This window comes from Pipistrellus hanaki (genome assembly GCF_964339955.1).
Source record: "Pipistrellus hanaki genome assembly, chromosome: 7".
In the NCBI taxonomy this organism is placed as follows: Eukaryota; Metazoa; Chordata; class Mammalia; order Chiroptera; family Vespertilionidae; genus Pipistrellus; species Pipistrellus hanaki.
The window spans coordinates 4714701-4737289 of NC_140509.1; the positions used below are offsets into that span (position 1 = coordinate 4714701).

Genomic DNA, 22589 nt, shown 5'->3' on the forward strand with positions numbered 1-22589 from the left:
CAAATCTTTTATTACCATTTCCCCCTGGGTCCCCGAGTAAACGGTTCTTGCTGAATACTCTAGTCACCCATAAATTGGAGCCAGCATACAGTGTGATGATCAGAATAAACAAACAGAAAGGGTAATAAGGCACACCAAATAATCACTGATGACCTCAGCAATTTTATTAACAAATTTATTTCCCTAATTTATTTCCCAATGCCCTTGAGTGGAGCATCTGTGCTCCACTCAAGGGCATTGTAATAGCTTGCACAGCGCCGAAGAAGGAATTAATTAGAACCGGTTGCTCTTTGTTTCGCCTTCACACTCGTCCACCCACCAGTCTTGTAAACATTGCGCCTGGTTTCCTCCGTCCTCCAGGCTCCTCATTTATGACTGCCCCCACCCCCCGCTGCCCCCTAAACAAACAGAAAGCTGAGTGTGTAGCTTAACACCAGTGGCTCCTCCGCATGCACATCGACCTCCTCTGGAAGCTGCATTTCACCGCCAGGTTCTGGCAGAATGGCTGCTTCCAGCAGGAATTTGGAAGTCCGAAAAGAGACCTTTCCTCCGCAGGTGCAGTGGGGCTCGGGTGCTGGTTTGCTAGCTCGGCGGGGGTTGTCCTGTCCGTGCAGAACCTGGCATGCAGCTGGTGAGATGGGCAGTGCGGCCCCCCTCACCCTGCAGTGCCTCTTAGGAAGGTGAGAGGTGTGCCTCACCTGCGCCTGCCCTTGGCACAGGCCGCCCATGAGGCAGACCATGACCGGGAGCCCCTCTTCAATGAGGGTTTGCATCACAGCTGGCCAGGACGGCAGCGTGACAAGGAAGCATGTTAAATCAAACGCTGCAGAGTCTCACTGTGATGCTGCCTCTAATTCCTGCACCATCTCACCCGGACCATCCAGCCTGAGTGACCAGCGTTAGCATGAGGTGCCAGGCGTGTGATTATCTCCGGAGCTGCCTTCTTCAGCTTCAGCAGCTCTTCACTCAGCCCGCCGTGGAGTGATGGCTCCTGGATGTAGCTATGATTGTGACGACAACGTCTAAGGGGCATCTAGACTATCCTACAATAGGTCTCTGGATTCTATGCTGCAGAACCGGGTGGCCGCCAGGCTCACTGCCCCTCCTGGATGTCCTGCAGGATCTGGATGAGGTTTTCCAGGCCGAAAATGTAGCCCGGGTCTGGTCCGTCATAGGTGCTGCGCTCATTCCAGGAGCCCTTGTACGTGGTGTGAGCAAAGTCGATCATCCGGATGTCAACTTTGGGGAGGCCTCCGGGGCAGCTGCCGGGTGCCGGCTGCGGAGCCTCCTGAGGGTGCGGGCTGCCCGGGGCACTTTCCGGCGGCTCCTGCCCGTCATAGATGACCAGGAGGGAGCTGGAGTAGAAGCGGTATGAACTCTGGCTCCTGATGACCGAGAGGAGGGCCTGCAGCTGGCGCTGGATGGGCCCCAGCAGCTCTGTCCGGAGGCGGGTCCCGTCGTGCAGGAACTGATAGAGAGCTTGTCTGAACCCGTCGACGGAGAGTTTCCTTCCATAGTACTTGTCTTTGCAGAGAAAGTGCTTCTTATCCGTTTGATAAACCTTATGTTAAGAAAAAGAGAAAATTCGGAAACTACAAACAAAAATTGCACCTGCCTAGCTCAGCGTCACAAGCTGACATGACATAAACAATCCCGGGGGCAGGGCAAGGATGCTGAGGTGCACAGAAAGCGGAGCTTCCTCCATGTGCCCTCAGCTTTACATCTGCGCTGCTTCTTGCACAAGCTCCAATGGGGATCCAGGGCTAGAGACCCTTCACCCCAAGGGGCAACCCCCACCCCGAGTAAGAGGCTGGGGTGCAAATTTCCAATGTCAACCCAAACCATGGTTTAAACCCTGGCTTCGGCCCTCCTCAAACAGCAGCACACCCAAGTTAGGAAGTGTAAGTAGGAATCTGAAATCACAGCCAATGGCCTTGGGAAGCCAACTGGATTAAATTTCCCCAACGAAGTTTATGAAGTCCTTCCTCTGGGGATTCTAAGGAAACAAGAATGGCTCCTGGGGTAGAGTGGGGTGAATATTTTGAGATAAAAGACAGACTAGATCAGGTGAAGATGGAGTTTGGGGGCATCTGTGCAGCTGAGGGGAGCCTGGGTAGTGAGGGAGGGGCCAGCAGCTCTGGGGCTGTGGCTCCTTGCCTTGGCACCAGCTTCTCTCCCCTCCCCTGTCATGTCTGGGCCACCAGATGGGAGCAGGGAAGAGAGGCATTCATGGGGTCAGCAGCAATGGCCCCCACTTCATGCAGACGGCACAGGTGGCAGCAGAGACTGACCTGAGGCCAGAGAATGATGTGGCTGCTTGGCACCCCTGGGAAGGGCTGCGTGTACCTGGCCAACACAGTCTCCGGCCTCCCCTGCCTTCAGGTGACATGATGTGTTTACAGAAAGCCAGTGTTGGAAGATGTCAGAGGATATGATAGACGTGGTTTTGCCTTTGGAGGGTTGGGGACGGGCTGCTAAATCAGCCCTCAGCAATACATGCCAGGCCCACCTTCTAAATAAGCCAGCTCTGTTTCAGAGGGTCCAGAGAAATCCCATTTACACCCCAGCTCATCACACGTGTGCTCTGAGACTTCCAAGCCTTTCAAGGGGCATCTGTGCAGCCAATTTACAGACTCAGCTTCCGCTTGAAGGCGGCAGTTTCAGTTAAGGAGCGAGTGACGTTCCCGTCACCCCATGCCTGGCTTTGGTGGGTAGATGGTAAGAGCAAATCATGGAGAACGTTTATTTCCTCCTGTCCGCGGCCTCTGCATGAGCCACACCGGAGCAGCACAAAGGCAGTGTGGAGCCTGGGGCAGCAAAAAGTAACCGTTCCTTTGCCCAGGCTCAGGCTGTACCTTCCCATTTTGTTAACCAGAACAAGTAGCAAGAGCAGAAAAAGTGGCGTAAGAAGAGAGAACTTCTAATAAAAACTCAGAGACATGCCCACCAGTGGTTCAGCATCAACCAGAAGGTCAAGTTTATCAGGGCACATGCCCAGGTTGTGGGATCAGTCCTCAGTGGGGGGCATGTAGGAGGCAGCTGATCAATGATTCTCTCTCATTGTTGACATTTCCCTCTCTCCCTCTCCCTTCCTCTCTGAAATCAATAAAAATATATTAAAAAAACAAAAACACAACTTGGAGACAGACTGCCTTATGGTAAGTATCTGGGAAGGCGGAGTTCATAGTCAGAGAACGCGGAATCAACAGAGAGCTCTTCCTCCCATCTTCCCAGCCCCTGCGCTCACACTGCCCTCAGAGCTCTGCTCTCCACGCGGCAGGACTGCGTGGCCACTGGGTCTCAGCTGCCCAAGACTGTTGGCACCACTGTCCTGAGAGGCGCTCTTTGAAGACCCAGCGTATCAGACAGGATGTTTCCCTGGGGAAGAGGGGTGCCCGGCTGCCTCCTCTGATGCTCCCTCAAAGCCTGGTGTCCGGGTGGCGGCACTGTGCCCACCTGGACCTGCCGGGCCCCTGCACCCACCTGCATGCCGCAGATGCGCACGCCCAGGCAGGCCGAGGTGCTCTGCGCGCACTTCGTCATGTGGCGGGCCTTCTTCTCCTCGGAGGCGTCGTCCCCGTGCTGCCGGGTCCCCATCTTCAGGTCCAGCACGCAGGGGTGCTTGTACTGTGACACGACGTTTTCCAGCAGCAGGAACCCTGGTCACGCTGGTTAAGGAAGGTCCCAGGCCAGAGGCGCCCGCGGAGGCAGGCAGGTCCTGCGAAGGGCTTTCCCTCCGGGGCCGGGCCATGCGCACCAGGGAGACCCGCCCTCGGGGAGCTGTGAGCAGGCGCGCTTCTCCCTTTGCGCTGAGGTTGGAGTTTAAACGCAGGCCTGCTATCCTGGCAGGCTTTGCCCACTTTACTTTATGGCAGGAAATCATAGGCTAAACGCCTGGTCACCCAGTGGGCCAGCCCCTGTGGGGAGGTGGGTTGCAGGGATACTGATTTAGTGGAGGCATCATCCTGCTGAAGCCTCTCTGGGATTAGGGCTGCAGGTGGGTCTTAGGGGATCCTGGGACACAGCGCCCAAGCGCGGGGAGGAGCGGGGGTGGGGGGTGGGGGTGGGGAACAGAGGGTGCTTCGGGCCCAAGTTTGCTCACGGAGGACAGGCAGCCTGAGGTGGGGGTGCCTCCCCGAAAGTCCACATGGCCTTCCCTCGGGGAGCCTCCCCTCCCCCCGCCAGCTCGGGGAGAACTCGGGGCAGGAGGAGGGGTGGTGCAGGGGACCCGCCCAGCCCTCTGAGGCCCCGCCATCCCCACCCAGCCTGGCAGTCGCCATTCCCATCTGCCCACAGAGGCCCCAGCGCTGGGGCAGACACAGGGCACCAGGGCACTAGGCTCCGCTCAATTCCCAGTCTGGCTCTCACATCATCTCTGACTTGTTTTGGGAAAGAACTGATTTTTTCCCCTAGGTCCCAGGTTTGAGGGCTCCTGCCTCCCTCACTGCCCCCTCAGTCCCCTCCTATCCCCAGCCTCCCCCCCCATAGGTGCGCCTTCCTGCCCTGGGCGCCCGTGGCAGGGCGGCTGGGAGGATACGGTGCTGCTTGTTCTCTGGGTACTCGGTGCAGAGGCGGGTCAGGTGGGCCTGGTGGCAGTGCAGACCCCACGGGTTGAAGCTCCCCCTCTTGGCCTGGTTCCCGTTGGCATCCTCCACCAGGAAGGCGACGTGGGTGCTGAGGTGGAACTCGGACCTCAGGAGCGCCGTGGCTGGGCTGCCGCGGAGGGAGCACAGGACAGTCAGGGCCGGGCCCGAGGCCTGGAGGGGGTCCTCCCTGTGACTGCGGGCCCTCCTGGGCTGGACTCTGACCCCGATGGCCCCTGGCTCCTCTCTAGGACACGACGGGGCCTCGGATGCCCTTCCTGCCCAACCGCCCCGGGCACCTGGGCTGGCCAGCTGCAGCCTGCCCTCAGGGGGTGTAAAGTCCGCCCTCAGAGGGTCTCACTGGGGGCAGGCACTGAGGGACAGCAGCCCCAGGAGCCGGGAGGCGGGGCTTAGGCCTTCCCCTTGAGCCCTCAAAGTGCCATGGCCGGGGAGGGGGGCGTGGTCCTGGGCCGTTCTCCTGCCCTGCGCCTGGCTGGCTGTGAACTGAGACAGTGGGCCTGGCTTCCTGACTGAGCCGACTTGGCTCTGCGGTGCTCCTCGGGGAAGGGAGCTTTCCTTGTAAGAGCTCTCGTTTTCCCACGGACATTAATCCCCAGGTGTCCTTCTCATGTGGAAAAGGTCCAGGGTGTGGAGACTCTCCGGGGCCCTCGCTGCTGAGGCCTTCCCTCCGCCTCGTCTGCTGAGGAAAGGTGGTTCCCGAGAGGGGCCGCCCTTCCCTCATCTCTGCTCTTCCGGGCTTCTGCCCAGAGACGCTTCATGGTCTCCGTGAAACAGGAACTTAACTAAGCAAACAGCACCGAGCGCCTGCTCTGCCTGGGGCCCTGCATGCTCACCAGGTGCCCGGTGAGCGCCCCAGCCCTCCCTCCAGAGGCACGGACAATGGCGTCCTCTTGTCTCAGTCTGGACAGAGCCTCACCGGGGCTTTCGCGCTCCGCCCGGCCTCCTGGGCGCCCTGGGCCCTGGCACAGGGGGAGCAGTGCTGGTCCCGCTGGGACGAGCTCCCAGCTCTGCCGTCCGCCAAGTGGCCTCACCTCTCCTGGAGCGCGCGTGCCAGCTGGGCGTGATGCCACTGGGAGAGGGTCCCCGCGCCACCGCCACCGCCGCCGCTGGTCTGCTGGAGCTTCTGCCATATCGCCACCACCGCTGGCCCCGCGGAGACCTTGAAGGACTCCTGGTTCTCCCGCAGGGGGCTGGCGACCAGGCTGAGGTGGCCGAGGCTGTCTTTCTGTAGGTGAACCGTGATGGTGCCTGCGGAGCACATGGGGGGGGGGGGAGGGGGGAAGGAACCAGAGGGGATGACAAGTGTCAGGCGGCACCCTGCTGAGCAGTTTAATGGCGGTGGTCACCCTTCCCTTTTCCCAGCTCCTTTCTCACGGCCTGGTTTAGCCTGAACCTGACCTGCTCCAGAAGGAGCCCAGAGCTGGAGCCCTCGGAAATAGCCGCGGGCTGACCTCTGCTCTGGGCGCTTGTCTGTGCCTTCATGCGTTGAACAAAGCAGCCTGTACGTCTGTCTCGCATCCCAGGCCCTCTGTGCACAGCCACCCCTTCCCAGTCACACCACAGCTGCCCAGCTGGCCCCACCTCTGGGTGTCAGAGCTGGTCTGCCAAGAGGGGCCCCCGCCAGAGTGTCAGGGGGGGGGGCATACCTTCCTGCCCCCGGTCTTTGCCTCCTCCATCGTCCTCTCTCTCCCTCATTGGTATCAGGCAAGCCTGCAGGGCTCACGCTCATCCACCCTCCCTTCTCTGGCCTGGACAGCGGGGCTCACGGTTCCTCTGGTTACTAGTAGCCGCTCGGCCCATGAAGATGGTGGGAGGAGTGTGGTGCTTTGGGCCTGAGAGATGCCCCAGCTCACAGGGCCTCCCGGCCACTGGCGGTGCAACTAAGGCTGGACGTCCCCTCCTCCCTGGGAGTGGCGGGCGAGCAAATCCAGCGAGCCGCGCTGCCTGGGCTCCTCTGCCGGCGGCCACGCGGGTGATCAGCCCGGCCAGACGGTCACGGCTGGCAGCCCCTTTGGGTTTCTCACTCCCGTGGCAGAGTCCCGGCCTCCGTGCCTGGGGCTGGCGGCAGCGGGGGCTGGCGAAGAGGGAGGGGCCCTCCTGGTCATGGCGCAGGAGACCGCCATGCGAGGTTTTGGGAGAGCCAGGTCTCAGTGCTGTGGTCCGCACTCGGCCTGCAGACCTGGGGGTGACAGCTTTCCGGGGTCCCTGCGGTTCCTGAGCCCCTGTGCTAATGGTTCCTTTAAAGCATGCTCCTCACGTCAGCCCTTTGCAGGGGCCTCTCATTCTCTGCTGGTCCCTGACCCAGCTGCCTGGGCTTCCGGATATTTCTTTCCTGCCCAGCCACAGGGCCACCTGTCAGCGTTCAAGGTAATGCCGTGGAAGCCGCTCTGAAGGCAGCTGAGCTCCTGCTTGCGTCCCGCCCGGCCCTCTGAGGCTGGTTGGGCGGACACTCGGGCTGCCCCCTAACTCAGCAGCCGCTCTCCAGCCAGTGCCGTCCCGGGGGTTCCTGGTGCCCTCGTTCTGCAGGCTGAGAGTGATGTTCATTTCCTCCAGCTCCTAAAAATACAGTGGTGCCTCGCATAAAGAACGCCTCGCACAGCGAACGCTGCACACAACGAACTTCATTTCATGATTCATACAACGAACTTCATTTCACACAACGAAGTCGCCCGAGCTTCCACGACCGCTTTGCCCGAGCTTCCACGACTGCTTCGCCCGAGGAACACGAAGAAGAGCTGACAACTGAAGAGCTCCAAGCACTTCTGGTCCAGCAACAGGACAATGCTCAAAGGGAAGCGTCATCTGATAACGAGGAGCAACAATCAAACAATCAACCAATCCCAACTGCTGACATCAAGAACATCCTGGTCAAATGGAAAGCAGTTCAGGAGTTTACCAATGCCCACTATCCGGATTCAGCTGAAGCAAACAGGATCAACGATCTTTACTCCAATACTCTTGTCCGTTATTTCCGGCAGATGTTGGAGAAAAGAGAAAAACAAACGACTTTGGACAGGTTTTTCATGAAACCATCGGCCAAAAAACAGAAAATGGATGAAGATGTGCAAGATTCGGTAGACTCTACTTAGTCTGTCTTAAAATTAAAAAAATGTGTGTTTTTTTTAAAAAAAATTATGTTTTTAGATGTATCTAAATAAAAATAATAACAAAAAATTTATCTTTTTTATGTCATCTTAGCATATTTTATGCTACAGAACGAATTATTTTTTTTAACATGTATTGTTATGGGAAAACGCGTTTCACATAACGAACTTTTCGCATAACAAACTTGCTCCTGGAACGAATTAAGTTCGTTGTGTGAGGCACCACTGTACTCTGCTCTCCTCAGCTCACCCGGGCTGTAAAGTCAGTGACCCTAACGGTAATGCTGTACTGAACACCACAGTTCAGTTTACCTGGAGACCAAGCCCACAGAGCAGGGCGGTGGCAGGCAAGGACTGCGACCCCATCGCCCCTCAGTGACTGCCACACCCTGCGCGGCCTCGTGGGCCTTCATCTGTTACCAGCGCTACGCAGGCCGACGGTCAGGGGCCTCGAGAGACTGGATATCTTGCCCAAGGTCAGAGGCCTGGCGCCCTGAGGAGCCGCCCCCACCTGGCTGTGGAAGGAGGACAGCTGTCCCAGGGGGCTGAGGCTTTCCTGGGAGGCGCCATGCGGTCATAGGGCCAACCCACGTGTGGCCGAGGACACCCGCCCTCCGGTCATGTTCGTCCTGGCCATCCTGTCTGTGGAGCCAGCAGGCTGCGCCCCGCCGTGCTGTGAGGCGCTGCAGCGCTGGGAGCCGCAGGAAGCCGGGGCCGGGGATGTGGCCAGCCCTGGGTCCTTGGTGGGGGTCATGCTTGTTCTAGGGCGGGGCACTGGCCTGGACACCATCTCGGGCCTGAGCCCACCCTCTCCCCACGTGAGAAGGGGTGAGCTCACTTGCTCCACGACTGGCCTTGGGTGCTCAGAGCCTGCTGGCTGCCTGGGAGCCAGGAGGTGTGTGGCCAAGGGCAAGGACCTCCTGGGTCTCATGAAGGTCAAGTTACCGTCAGGTGGCCCCTGGCCTTTCCCACTGAGGCGGCTGTGGTGAGGGCCCTGCCAGAAACCCGCCCTGGAGCCTGGGCCTGCGGGATAAGAGTGTGCCCTTCACCTGCTTCTTCAGGATCACTGTGTCTGATCTTATCCGTCCCGAGTGTCCGAACAGATGGAGCAAGCTGAGGTGCAAATAACCCCAAGCCAACAAAATCCAGTCATCTCTGTTTCTTATATCTCCGGAGCTACCCCCAGGCTCGTGTCCCTGCCTCCTCGCTCGTCTTCCTGCGCGCCTCTGGCTCTGGCTCTGGCTCCCTTGGCCTGCCTGCTCTCCCCCCGCTCCCCTCCCTGGCTCAGCCCGGCCCTTCCTTCTGAGGCCTGGCGCAGATCAGGCCCTGGAGCAGTCTCGCGCTGCCTCCTTGGGGCCTCCTTGACGGGAGCGGGTGTCGGAGGAATCCAGTCTGCTAGAGACTTGGACCGTTCTTTTCCTCAACAGCTCTGCTGGCCCCGGCCTGGCCTCCACTTGCCCTGTGTGTCCATGGGGACAAGGCCTCAGAGGCCCATGGCTTCCCAGAATGCTGCTCCTGCCTGGGGAGCCCCGGCTGCCTGCTCCCCAGTCTCCCCAAGCAGCTCGACCTGCTGCCGTCCAGCTGGACAGACGGTGCCCCCTGCCACTATCGCCACGCCACTGTCTCAGCAGTTTTGGTTTAGCTGAGCAGCTTCCTCCGCCGTGAATATTCTGTCATATGTTTATTTTTAAGCTCATGAGAGCCTTTGTTGGCCACTCGCTGTCTGTAATCTGAACCAGGCTCATCCATGAGCCAGCTAGACCCCGGAGCGTGTCCTCACTCACCCGAAGCCGGCGGGCAGGCTGGGAGGCAGAGGCACGCAGCCCCAAGACGCTGTCACAACCGGGAGCCAGCAAAAGCCCAGGGTGAGCGTCTGGTCGGGAGGCCGCGCTTGGGAGTGAGGTCCCAGCAGCCCTGAGGCCACCTCAGTGCGGGCGGTGGTGACAGGCAGAGGCATGCCGCATGGCACACAATGGCTGCTTCAGAAACAGCCCCTCACTCGGGGCTCTTCTCCGATTGGGGAGGAAAAGGGAGGCCCCATAGCAGCCTGTAGGCACTGGCGTGGCACCGGAGGTCGCTAGCCCAGTGGCCCCGGGCACGCCCCATCCCTCCCTCCCTGGGCTGGGCGGCCCTGGCACTGGATCTGGGGACTCCATCTCTTCAGTAAGAGTAGCTGCAGGAGCCAGAGCTTCACCTGGGAGTCAGACCGTGAGGCTTTGGATCCCGGCTCTGCCTCCCACTGGCTGTGCCCTGAGGCAAGTCAGGTGACCTCTCTGCCTCAGTGCCCTCACCTGGGAAATGGGGCTGCTGTGAGGATTGGGTCTGTACCCGCAGACTGTGCACAGGGATTGTGTTGGGCACTGAGGGACCACCAAGGCTGAGCAGATGGGACTCTAACTTTAGTGTGAGATGACGTGCCCAGCCGAGAGCCCTAAGGGTCCCTTTCCCTCTCCCCACCTCAGCTCCCTGCACTGAGGGCGAGGGTCCCCCGGGGCCCACTCCAGTGCCTGTAGGTGTGAGATTCCTTAGGTGGGCCCTGAGTGGTGCTCGTGAATGGGTCAGCGTGTCTGTGTCATTGGACCTCAGACTGGGTGTTGCCCCCTCCCCTTCCGCAGGGCTGCGTGGTCTCACCTGGGCGGTGTCTGTGGTTCCCTGAAGCAGATGTCAGGAAACACCATCTCCAGAGGGAAGCCCAGGGCGGGGACAGAAGGTCCCGTGGCTGGTGACGTGTGTAGCTCCGAGCCTCGGTCAGATTAATCTATCACCTTAGCAGAGCCCCAAGCCGGCTGGATATGGGATGGGCCCTGCCCAAGGGACAATCAGGGCAGGGGTGGGGTGGACCGAGGGTGGTGCAGTCTCACCCTGGAGGATGGGCACATGGGGACAGGACGGCAATGGCAGCTTCGCTCACTCTCCTGCCTCGCCAGGGCCTGCGCTCCAGAGCTGTGTGGAAGCGTGAAATGCCGCTGGCAGGAGGCCACCCATAAAGGACCTGCCACCCCTTTCTGGGTGGAGTTCAGTCTCAAAAGGACAGACATTCATTCCAGGGGGTGGTCTGACAAGATGGGCAGTGACCACAGAGCCCCAGAAGGCCCCAGGGGAGGCCCGCCCAGGCTGCACCCCCACCCGTCTAGTGTCTGATGCCATCATCCAGTCTCAGACCCTCAGGAGGGCCCGGCAGGCCAGACTGAAGCAGTGCCCATGGCTCAGGCCTGGGCCCCCAACCAGTGGTCTCAAATGGGGTGTTCTGATTCCCAGGTCTGGGGTGGGCCCTGGGAACCTGCATGTCCCGTCTCTCTCTCCCCCACTCCCCGCAATCCCAGCGACTCGGGTGCAGTGTGAGATCAGCCGCACTGGGGTGCCGATGTAGACAGGCCGCCCCCAGGCTCTCAATCACTGCGACGCACTCTGGACACCTGGTCACATCTGGACCCTCTAAAGGAGGCCTTTTCGCTGAGTATGCATGCCATCGGGCTTGGGGCTGGCAGGCTGGATGGGCCCGGGAACCTCATGTACAGAAGGCTGGGCGTGGACCACAGCCAAGGCTCTGCCCGGAGGTCCTGCCTGGGCCCATGTGGGCAGCCCCCGCCAGTCTTCTCCACCAGAGCCCCCTGGTGCTCAGGGCAGAATACACATGCTCCGTGCCCGCCTCCCCAGGTCCTGCTGGAGGGCTTTGCCCTGGACCAGGCTTCCTAAACCTGCGGTGTGGTGCCCCAGCCCGCCTTGTCCCGTCCAGGGCCCTGTGTTTCCCAGCCACGCGCTCCCAAGCCCAGCCACGCGCCCACTTCACTCGGTTCCTAATTCCTCGAAGCCGGTGCTTGAGCTAATTTGGAAGGACTCCAAATGCTATTATACTCCAGACCCGGAACTTGAAGTTCTGAGAAACTAGGACAGCAAACTGGCTGCAGGAAAAGGGTATGTCTCCATGGCAACCGCCACACACACCAAGCCGGCCCGGCCCAGTGTGGTGGCCCCAGCGCGTCTGCGCGGACACTCACCTCTGTACTGCGGGGTGAAGCGCCTCATGGCCAGTGGCAGGGACTCGTAGAACCGCTGCTCCCGGGAGACCAGGGGCTTGCACACGGTGTCCTCGTCATACTTCATCACACTCAGGTGCCCCCCCACCTGGTGCAGGAAGGGCTCCAGGAGCACCAGCCCGGTGTCTCCGGGGTCCGCACTGTCCTGCACAACCATGTCCTGAGGCAGCAGCTGAAGCTCCAGGACAGAAGGCCGGGCGTCAGAGGTCCGCACCTTTCTCCTGGGCCTGGGCCGCTCTCATAGCACAGCTTTCCTCCCAGCGGTGGACGGCGGGCCCCTGGGGAGCAGAGGAGGGCGGAAGTGATGTGAGCGACACAGAGCCACCCCCAGCCACCGGGAGGGACACAGAGCCCCCCAGTCCCGGGGAGTGAACAAGACCGTAAATGGGCATCGATTACTTCTGGAATAATTTGTTACAAGAAACTAGGAACAGTGGTTTCCCCTGGGGAGCAGGCTGAGAGGGAGACTTCTCTACTAGTAAATATACTTTTGTACCTTTTGCATTTAAATATTCAAACATTAAAAAAAAACAAAAACAGTACACATGACTATAGGCTTCCAGAGTTTGCCTGCCTCCCTGGGGGAACACGACCCCAGGCCCAGGGCTCTGCTGTCGGGGACTCAGCATCCACAGGGCCTGGGTGCAGAAGGCTTCATCTTCGCAGTAGAGTGCACCGTGGATTTCCATCCTGGCTCCACAACGTAACTGCTGTGACCATGGGCCTCTAGACCTCTCTTGGCCTCAGTGTTCTGTGGAATGGGATTGTAATGGTGCCTGCCTCATGGAGTTAGGGGCAGAATTGAGATAACAGATGAGCCCAGGGCCCAGAGCTAAGTGCTCAATAAATGTGATTGATCATGAGTATTTCTGGCATTATTGCCTTGGGAAAGGCAGGCTCTCTCACCACCACTTTGCAAATGAGGAAAGCGAGGCCCGAGCCTCCTGGCTGGGGTCCAGGAGCAGAGGCAGAAGTAAAGCAGACTTCCTGCCTCTGGGCCTAGTCCTCCGTCAGCTGCTGCTCCCCTTTCCTCCCGAAGGGTGGGCTTGCTGGGCCTCAGGCAGACGCTGGGACTTGGTTGCAAATGCAGCTCCTACAGCGTCCTGCCCTTGTCTCGGGAGGGTGCCCAGGAGACACTTCCTGAGGACGCTCTCACAGCGGAGCCTGTCACTGCCGAGTTATTGACACTCCCCTCTGCGGGGCTCCCGGCCGAGGAGGTGACCAGGCTGGGCGGTGCTGGGCATGATGGACCCTCCAGACGACCTTCAGTCCAGACGGGGAGTGGCCAGCGGACTCGTAGCACAGCAGTGCCTGTCGCTGTGTGTGGACCCTGGCCCAGAGGGCCTCCCTCGCTGCCTGCCAGAAGGCCCTGAAAACCCCAGCCTGCTCTCCTTCCCCAGGGGCCTCCCCCATCTGCTACTGCTCCGAGCAGAGTGCCCGCCCCTTAGGAAGCGGCAGGCGTCTTCCGCCTGGTTTGTGCATTTGCTTTCTGGGTGCAGGGTGAGGCATCAGAGCTGCCTGCGTGGCTGGGGCCTGGCTGTGCAGGTGGGGCTGCTGGGGAGGCCTTGGGGTGAGGAGGCCAGGCCTGGTGGCGAGGGGGGTTGTGCCTAAGACCACAGCCCAAGCCTTCCCCTGCTCTGCTCTCAGACTGCAGAGGTGAGCCCACCTGGGAAGGCTCAGAAAAGCCTTCTGGGAAGAAGAGAAAAACTGAGGTGGCCCGACACCCCTCCTCTGGCCAGGTTGGCCTGGGGCATCCTTTGCCAGCTCTCCTGAGCCTGGGGCGAGGAGGCAGAGGCTCTCCTGTCATTAGAGGGACAGCAGATTGTAAGATTCATTTACAGCCACTCCTAGAAGGAACCTGGGCCTTGTCCCTCACAGTCTCCTGGGTCGGGCCCAGCACTAACCAGGCTGGCCCAGCTGAGCGGCCCAGCTCACTGACACTCCCCGGCAGCGCCTCAGCAGCCCCCCACAGCCCCCTCCCGCACTGGGCAGGCCACTCCGTCCTCTCCGTCCTCCCTTCCCCCACCTCCCTGAGGGGCTCTGAGCCCAGGATGCAGCTCACAGCGCAGCGTGGGAAGGAAGTGATGCTGGCGGTAACACCGCCCCTGTGTGGGCCGGCAGTGCTGCAGGTGCTTTACATAGATGAGCGGTTAAAGCATCTCCACCACCGGGACCCACTTCACGGACGAGGAAAATGAGGCACAGAGAGGCTAAGTAACTTGCCCATGTGCACCCAGCTAGTGTGGGGAGAACGGGGATTTGAACATTAGCCCAGAGCCTGCTTCCCCGCCATGCCTTGGGGCAGCTGAGGCTACTGTGATCTCTGAGAGTCAGGAACGGAGCCCCAGGAAGGCTGGGACTTGATCAGTGACCCCAAGTCGCTGGCTGTGCTGGGACAAGACAAGTTTTCTTATCCCCAAGTTGATGTCTTATCTCTCCGACCCTGATGATCTAGTGGCATGTGGTCTCCTCGCCTCAACCTTCAGGAGTGTCGGTGCACCTAGAGCCTGGGCCGCAACAGACCCGAGAGGCACTGCCATTCCCAGCCGCCCTCGGGGCCCTGGCTGAGCCTTTCAGAGCCGGGAGGAGCCTCAGGGCGACCCGGGCTCTCCCGCCCTAGGTGGGGCGAGGTGGGCAGTCACCCTGTACTTTTCAAAAAGCTGGCCTGGAAGCCGGGGAAGCCGAGGTTCTTTCTCTCAAGGGTCCTCCTCGCATGTATCTAGGAGACGTCTCCTCAGACCAGAGCTGCTGCTGCGGCTGACGGGCTGGTGAGCAGGAGTGGCGGGGGGCAGCGGGCATGGCGTCAGCATGGACCACCTCCCGCGGCAGGAAGCTGACCCTGGATTCCCAAGAAGTCGGAGGGTTTCTCTCTGTCTGGTGTGCAGCCTCCTGCTCTGGGACAAGCCAGAGAAGGCCTCCATCCCCATTCCCCCTCGGAGTCCCAGGAACTAATTCAACCCGCAGACTCTGGCCCAGGCCTCCCTTTGGCGCGCAGGCCCTCGTCATTGGCGCGGGCCTTGGCCGGGCTCAGCGCCTCTGGGCCCTGGGTCTGTCCTCACAGCACTGGGCAAGGAGCAGGAGCCGTCTGCCCGGCCCCCGCAGCTGGCCAAGGCCCCGGGACGCACTGGGCTCCCTCCCACCGCCTCGGCCTGGTCACGATGCTCCAGGGAGGCCTCTTCCCCGCGTCCCCACACGCACCCATCACTGCGTGGGTGACTCTCAGCTGACTCAGCCTGGTGCTGGGAGGGCAGGCAAGGCACTCTCCTGAGACGGCCCTCGCCTCTGATGCGACCCTCACGCCCTCCCCTCTGACACAGAGCTCACGCCTCCGACTCGGCCCTCATGCCCCTGGCGCGGCCCTCACGGCCTGCGACACAGCCCTCACGCTCTTCGACGCGGACCTCACGCCTCTGCCGCGGCCCTCTCGCCCTCCGACGCGGTGCTCACGCGGCCCTCATGCCCCCGACAAGGCCCTCACCACCCCCACACGGACCTCACGCCTCCGACACAGCCCTCACGAGCTCCGACGTGGCACTCACGCCTCCGACACAGACCTCACGCCCCTGATGTGGTCCTCTCGCCCTCCGACATGGCCCTCACGCCTCTGACTCAGACCTCACGCCTCTGACGGGGCCCTCACGCCTCCGACGCGGCCCCCATGCCTCCGACACAGACCTCACAGCCTCGCCTGCCCCTGGCGCATCTCCCTCTGGATCCTGGGTCCCGGGTCCCAAGCAGGCGCTCAGGCCAGCGTCCTGTCCCGGGCCCCTCCACGCGGTGTGCCTCGGCGGTGGACATCAGACCCGGGAGCCTTTCAGGACCCTGGCCGCTGGGCGTGCGGGGCCACAGCGGGCAGCATGCCTCGTGGACGCTCCCCGGGCGCGGGCAGGTGGGCTATCGGTGCCCGGGGGAGGGTGCCCGCCGGCCTGTGGAGGCCTTGCCCAGAGCCGCAGCAGCGCCCGCATCCTCTGCAGACTCCACACAGCCACGGAGCACCATCATTTCTCAAGTGTATGCCAGCGCTTGGGTGATTACCGAGATACAAATTCATTTAAAGGCATTATTGCATTCCTAGGCGTTTTTATCATCATCTATTTTCTCAATCAACAGATACTAAAAGTGTAATGAGTATCGCAGGGGGACTCGTAGGGAAACATTACGCTGAAAATGGGCCCTAGTTAGAAGGGGGAGGGGTGTCGGCCTGGCCGGGGGCGGTGGGGGGGCTTGAGGAGGGGCTGTTTGTGTGCAGGGAGCTGTCGGGAGGAGGGAGGCTGCTTGGGGAGGAGAGGCAGGACGCTGCGGGGCCTGGCCGGGTTCACGGCCCCACACTTGCTGGACATCGTGAGGGGACAGAGGGCAGCTGCCGTGCGATCAGAGGAGCCTGTCCCCGCGCTCACTGCAGGGAGGGGGGCGCTGCGATCGCGGGTGGAGCCTTGGGGGCCAGCTCCCTATAAGCCCGGTGGGGCATTCTGGGAGGGGACAGGCCATGGAAGAACGAGATCTGAAACTCGGCAGGTGTGGCCTGCGGGTTCACAGCGGAGCCGTGGCCTCTGAGGCCCGCCGCCCACCCGAAGGCCTCTCGGGGCCAGAGGCCGGCGCAGACACCATTCAGCGCCCGCAATGCCGGAGCACCTGAGGGAGGAGGCCGGGAGCCGTGGGGAGCCGCTCAGGTGGTGAGCGGGCCGTCCCGGGGGAAAGCACAGGATGATTCTCCGGAGGAAAAGGCACGTGTTAATCCGTTCTAAAATGCCTCGGGGGCTGTGGGCCTGTCCTGCCTGGACCCGGGGGGACCCCCTCGGCGCCTCCCAGCGAGGCCGAGTGGCTCCACCGCAGAGCCAGGCTTCAGCGGCAGCTACTCACGTCCGGGCTGGTTCTGTCCCTTGAGAGAAGAGTCTCTCCTTTTGTCTTAACATTTAAAATCTCCCTATGTTCCTCCAGCTTGGGACCGAATGTGACTGTACTAGGGCGATTGCTGCAGCACGGCAGTGCTCTGAGCACACTGTCACGGAGCACGGGGCCGGCTGGCTCAGACGCCGGGCGCAGGAGGGCCGCTCTGGGGGGCTGGGGCGGGGGGGGGGGCTTCTCCGCCCCCTAACATATCCCCACCTCAGACAGCCCCAGCACACCCCCTGAAAGCCACACGCAGATCCTGGACTCTGCCACACCAGACCTCACACTCCCCGACGCAGGGCACCCCCCCCACCTCCCCCTTCCCTCATGGAGGAGGCATGGAGCCGAGGTGGAAGGTCTGGCCCACGGGGAGCACAGCTACTACGGCCACAGGAGAAACGGCTGTTTAAGGTCAAGACACAACAGGGGAGCAAGGGTGCCGTGCGAGTGTGTGATGAGTGTGTGATGAGTGTGTGTGTGTGTGTGAGTGAGTGTGCGAGTGTGTGATGAGTGTGTGAGTGTGTGTGAGTGTGTGATGAGTGTGTGTGTGTGAGTGTGCGAGTGTGTGATGAGTGTGTGAGTGTGTGAGTGTGTGAGTGTGTGTGTGTGAGTGTGTGTGAGTGTGTGAGTGTGTGTGTGTGAGTGTGTGTGAGTGCGAGTGTGTGATGAGTGTGTGAGTGTGTGTGTGAGTGTGTGATGAGTGTGTGAGTGTGTGAGTGTGAGTGTGTGAGTGTGTGATGAGTGTGTGAGTGTGTGAGTGTGTGAGTGTGTGAGTGTGTGTGTGTGAGTGTGTGTGAGTGTGTGAGTGTGTGAGTGTGTGTGTGAGTGTGTGAGTGTGTGATGAGTGTGTGAGTGTGTGAGTGTGTGTGTGAGTGTGTGAGTGTGTGATGAGTGTGTGAGTGTGTGAGTGTGTGTGTGAGTGTGTGATGAGTGTGTGATGAGTGTGTGAGTGTGTGATGAGTGTGTGAGTGTGTGAGTGTGTGTGTGAGTGTGTGAGTGTGTGATGAGTGTGTGAGTGTGTGAGTGTGAGTGTGTGTGTGAGTGTGTGAGTGTGAGGTCCTCAGGCCACAGAGCTGAACGGGCCAGCTGAAGAGGGAGCCTACCGGGGAGAAAGGGGTGAGCGAGCAAGCCTTTCGCCAGCAGAGGGCAGCCGCCGCCACGGCCCGCAAGAGGGAGCCACCAAAACCTCAGCCACAACCACCGCGGGTCCCCTGGCACCAGGCACATTCCTGACCAGCCTGGCTCTCGGCAGCCCTCAGGCAGCCCAGACGCCCGTTTTAGCTCAGAAGTTGTCAAGATTGATCACCTCAGGCTCCCTGCTCGCCACCCCTGCTTTTTCTTTTTTTAAAGGGTGTTTATTTTTATTTGTTTTCAATCCTCACCCAAGGGTATGTTTTCATTGATTTTAGAGAGATGAAGGGAGAGAGGAGAGAAACATTGATGCGAGAGAAAAACATCTATCAATTCCTCCTGTATGTGCTCCGGCCAAGGATTGAACTGCGACCTGGGCATGTGCCCTGACGGGGAGTCAAACTGCCAGCTTTTGGGGCACAGGACGCCCCCCTGAGCCTCCTGCCGAGGCATTGCACACCCTGGCTTTCTGGGGAGGAAGAAATGGGGTGAGGGTGCTGGAGACACATCTGAGCAGAGTGGACCAAGTCAGCACCTCCACTCAACAGGTCCCCTGGGGCCAGCGGGCCCCACAGCGGGAAGAGGAAGAGTAACCAGCATAAGGTGAGGGCTGCCGCAGGGGGCCTGGGGTGGCCCCTCCCTGCCCTCCCGCCCCACACCCCTCCCTGCCTTACCCACCCTCTCAGTAACACCTCCAGCCACTGCCTGGGGAGCCCTATTCGATTGGTCCCTGTGCTGCTGGTAAACAAGACAGCACGGGGGTTCTGCCGGGAAAGGAGTTATTCACGGCCTGCTGGGAGCGGGAGAGAGCAGGGAGCTGTTGCTGGGAGGGCCGGGGCCAAAGGCCACCCAGGCGTTTCCAGGTCGGGAGGGAGGCTCCGGAGGAGCTGGGGTGTCGCCAGCCTGTGGTGGAAGGGCCTGCAGGGTGGGGCGCTGGGACATCTACAAAGTATTTCAAACACTCGGCCCGAGCTGGGCTGGGCTGGTGAAGCAATACGGCCAAATGCAAACTACGCTTTAGCTCCAGGAGTGGGGTCTTCACCTCCAGGAGTGGGCTATGCGAGTGCTGCTTACAGCTCCCTGCAGGCTCAAGTCCCTCTCAGTAAAACCTTAACAATAGCCCGGGGCTCTACGCGCTGGAGCCACAGCCCCTGGCCCCTGGGGTCCGCTCCCTGGGGAAGGTCCCCAGATCCGGAGCCCAGGCAGACTCAGGCTCAGGCCAGCTTCCCCGGAGAGCCCGGCGAGCCCACGTGAGAGGGGCCCCAGACTCTGCCGCTGCCCAGGTGGCCCCGGTGGTGACACGTCTCTGCTGCCCATGGCGGACCTGTGCCCCCTCCATGGGGGCCCCTCTCAGTCCCCAGGCCACGGCCCACGGCGCCGATGTCATCCCAGCCCTGTGGTCCCCCAGCGAAGGGTGAGGCTGCGGGGACAGGACATGCTGGGACAGGACATTCCTGGGCCCAGGGGACAGTGCCACTTCTCCTGGGACAGCTGCTCTGCTAAGGGTTAAATCCAGCGCGGAGTGTGAACCATTGGCTCCAGCCCTGTCCCTGCCCCTACAGCTTCCTCTGTCGCCCTGCTCAGCCAGCACCCCACTCAGCCCAGCACGCTCTCCCACTCAGCCCAGCACCTCCCCCGCTCAGCTCAGCACCCCCCTCAGCCCAGCACCCCCACTCAGCCCAGCACCCCCCTCAGCCCAGCACCTCCCCCGCTCAGCCCAGCACCTCCCCCGCTCAGCCCAGCACCCCCACTCAGCCCAGCACCCCCCTCAGCCCAGCACCTCCCCCGCTCAGCCCAGCACCTCCCCCGCTCAGCCCAGCACCCCCACTCAGCCCAGCACCCCCACTCAGCCCAGCACCCCCCTCAGCCCAGCACCCTCCCCCACTCAGCCCAGCACCTCCCCCACTCAGCCCAGCACCTCCCCGTCTCAGCCCAGCACCCCCACTCAGCCCAGCACCCCCATACCCTGCCTTCCTGCAGGGGCCGCAGGAAGCAGAGGTGGGAATTAGTCCAGGGGAGGGGACCAAGATGGGAGAGAAGCAAATGACAGAATTTCTATGTTGCTGAACTGCTGGAACTTGCCCCCCACGTACACAGACAGACACACAGACACACTGCCACCTCCCCGGGCAGATGCTTAATCAGCTTGGATGGAGGCGAGGCCCCCCTCAGACCGGTGGCACCGTCAGGGGCAGCGAGCCCATGCCCATGCCCATGCCTCCCCCAGGCCGCACTCACCAGGGCTCCTTCCGGGAGAGCGAGAGCGTGGAGGGAGGGTCCAGCCTGCTGAGGGCGGCGGGCACAGGCCTTCCCGGGGCCTGGGGTGGAGGAGCCACTGTCCACGGTGGCAGCGTGGAGAGGTCTGCGCAGAGGGCCAGGCTGTGGTGGCCGGGCGGGGAGGTCACCTGCCCCTGAGCTGGCAGGCCTGGCACACCCCGCGGGCCAGCTGGTGCTAGCTGCCCTGGGCAGGAGGGGACGGAGGCAGAGGGGGAGGGGAGTGGCCGGGGTGAGGGCTGCCCCGCTGCCCGGCTGATGTCAGGTCCTGGCAGCCAAGGCCACTTGCCAAGGCCCCTGGTTGTGTTTTGATCCTTAGTTGATGAGGCAAGGCTAGGGTGGGGGTCACATTCTCCCCCCCCCCCCTGCCCCCGTCTTCCTGCCCCACCCTCGTCCCCACCTCTCTGCGTTTTCCCCAGGGGTGTTCCCCAGGCCAGCTGTCCGCCCAGTGTGCCTGCACCCACTCCGGGCCTGGCACGGCACAAGCTGCGCAACAGATGTCTTAGCAGCAAAGTACAAGGTGTCCTGGGACGGCCTCAGCCAGGGGCCCGCCCGCCCACCGCCCAGCTGCCCCTCCTGTGGTGGACACCCGCCCGCCCAAGTCCTCCCCACTCATTCAGGGCTGCGCCCGCGGCATGAGGGGCCTGGAGTCCTGAGGCCCCGTTTAAAGTGAGTGGAGGATCCCATGCCCCTGACCCCCGGCCAGGGCGGAAGGTCGTATTCACCAGGCGGCCCGGGAGCCGCCTGCCTGCTCGGCCCCTGGCACTGCCCAGCCTGGCCCTGGAAAAGAGGGCTTGCCCCCCCCCCCCCCCCCAGGAAAGTCCTGGGAGCCCTAGAGCCTCCACTGGCTGGGCCGAAGGCCCTCGGGGTGCGGAGACAGCTCACCTGGGTGAGCCTGGGCCACATGCTGGAGGGTCTGAGGTGTGCCAGGGTGGCAGTGAGGGGCTGAGGGTCAGGCCACGTGCCAGGACCTGGTTTCTGTGGCTGTTTTGTTGTTGTAAAGAGCCAGACACCACACTGACTTCTTATCCACTCACTAGCAACCATTCTGGGCCCCTGATATGTGATCCGAGACACAAATACACACGGCCCCCTGCCACCGGCCAGCGGCGACCTGGCATTTCCTGTTACGCCTCCCCGGCGGCCTCACACCCAGTCTTCCGCTCTGGAGACGGCAGTTCCAGGACATGTCATCACTCCCCTCCCCTGCGCCGGGCCCTCTTTATTTCTGTCCCACCGTGGCCAAGTGCCCACCACGGTCACTTTCCGAAGCTGGGAATCACCTGCAAGATGTGCCGAGCCTCTTCCCACAGCCTGGCCTTGGCCCCTCTGCCCCGGGGCAGCTCCCGCCCACCTGGGCCTGGCCGTCCCTCCACCAGGAAATGGCCCTGACCAGCCTGGCTCTTCGTGGGCAGAACATCCCAGACCAGCTCGGAGATGCCTCCACTTGGAGGCAGGCAGCGGCTGTGGCTCATGAGCACATGCCGGCCACTGCGGGGAAGGGGTGGGCCAGCCCCGGGGCTCCCCTTCGCCTCTCCCAGCCCAGCCTGAAGGACCGTCTGGGACCTTCCCTTCGCTGCTGCCTTCTGGGCGGTTTATCCGTCACCCGTCCACCTGCACAGCCACTGCCCGCCCACCGCCTCCACCTCCCTCAGCGAGGACTCCTCACAGGGCCACCCTTCACCGCCGCCCCCCCCCACCCTGCAATCCTTCCTCCCAGAGCCGTGGTCCGCAAACTGTGGCTCGCGAGCCACTTGCGGCTCTTTGGCCATTTGAGTGTGGCTCTTCCACAAAATACCACGGCCTGGGCGAGTCTATTTTGAAGAAGTGGCATTAGAAGAAGTTTAAGTTTTAAAAAGTTGGCTCTCTAAAGAAATTTCAATCGTTGTACTGTAGTCAAACTCTGCTGACTATGAGTTTGCCGACCGCTGACCCAGAGGATCCTTGGAAACAACTCGGGTCACACCACCTCCCTGCTTAATGCCCTCCAGGGCCCCCTTGTCCTCAGCTAAGAGCCCTCCCAGGCCAGCCCGCCACCTCCAGCCTCGCCTTGTGCGGGCCCTTCTGCCCGGGACACCTGGCCTCACAGCGCCCGCTGGCTAACCCCTCTTTGCCCTTTGGACGCCAGCACGCATCACCTCCTCCGAGAAGCCCTCCCTGGTCTCTGACATCTGCCCGGCACCGTGCGTGCGTAACAGCAGCTGTCCCAGACGCAGCGGCACTCCCACGCCCCCTGTCTGCTCCTTGCAGGCTCCCCTTCCTCAAGGACTTAAGGACGAGCTCTGCCTAGTCTGCTCACTGGACCCCCAGCGGGCAGCACAGCAGCAGGCTCCCCGTACCCTTGGTGGATGAGTCAGTGTGTGCACTCAGACTGCGTTCCCAGCCCCCCCCCCCCCCCCCCCCCCGCGCGCCCTGCTGTGGCTTTGGCACCAGGTGCTGGGGCGCTGGAGTCAGGAGCCGCCCCAGCAGAAGGCCGGTCCCTTCCCTCTTCCAGGCCGGCAGGAAGCCTTGGCCTGATAGTGCTCCCTCCCCGGGCGGCCCTCACACCC

The 22589-nt window shown here is 61.7% G+C and overlaps 1 protein-coding gene across 3 annotated transcripts; it reads right to left on the minus strand.

Moving 5' to 3' along the window:
* Window positions 1-146: 146 nt before the first annotated feature.
* Window positions 147-22327, minus strand: IP6K3 (inositol hexakisphosphate kinase 3). 3 transcript variants are annotated; one of them, XM_084891197.1, is made up of 7 exons: window positions 22090-22327; window positions 20005-20128; window positions 11707-12023; window positions 5636-5852; window positions 4538-4713; window positions 3484-3659; window positions 147-1561 (listed from the first exon to the last, which is right to left on the minus strand). In XM_084891197.1, exons 3-7 carry the CDS (start codon window positions 11900-11902, stop codon window positions 1094-1096), a joined length of 1233 nt encoding a protein of 410 aa, XP_084747323.1. In that variant the 5' UTR covers window positions 11903-12023; window positions 20005-20128; window positions 22090-22327; the 3' UTR covers window positions 147-1093. The 3 variants fall into 3 exon arrangements, with proteins under 3 accessions (XP_084747323.1, XP_084747322.1, XP_084747324.1); XM_084891196.1 differs by having other exon boundaries at window positions 20005-20145; XM_084891198.1 differs by lacking the exon at window positions 20005-20128.
* Window positions 22328-22589: the final 262 nt, after the last annotated feature.

Coding starts and splice junctions, on each gene's coding strand:
- IP6K3 (XM_084891198.1), bottom strand. CDS start 11,902: ATGGTTGTGCAGGACAGTGCGGACCCCGGAGACACCGGGCTGGTGCTC. Junction 5,853..11,706: donor CTTCACCCCGCAGTACAGAG/GTGAGTGTCCGC, acceptor TGTGCTCCGCAG/GCACCATCACGGTTCACCTA. Junction 1,562..3,483: donor TGCGCATCTGCGGCATGCAG/GTGGGTGCAGGG, acceptor TCTTAACATAAG/GTTTATCAAACGGATAAGAA.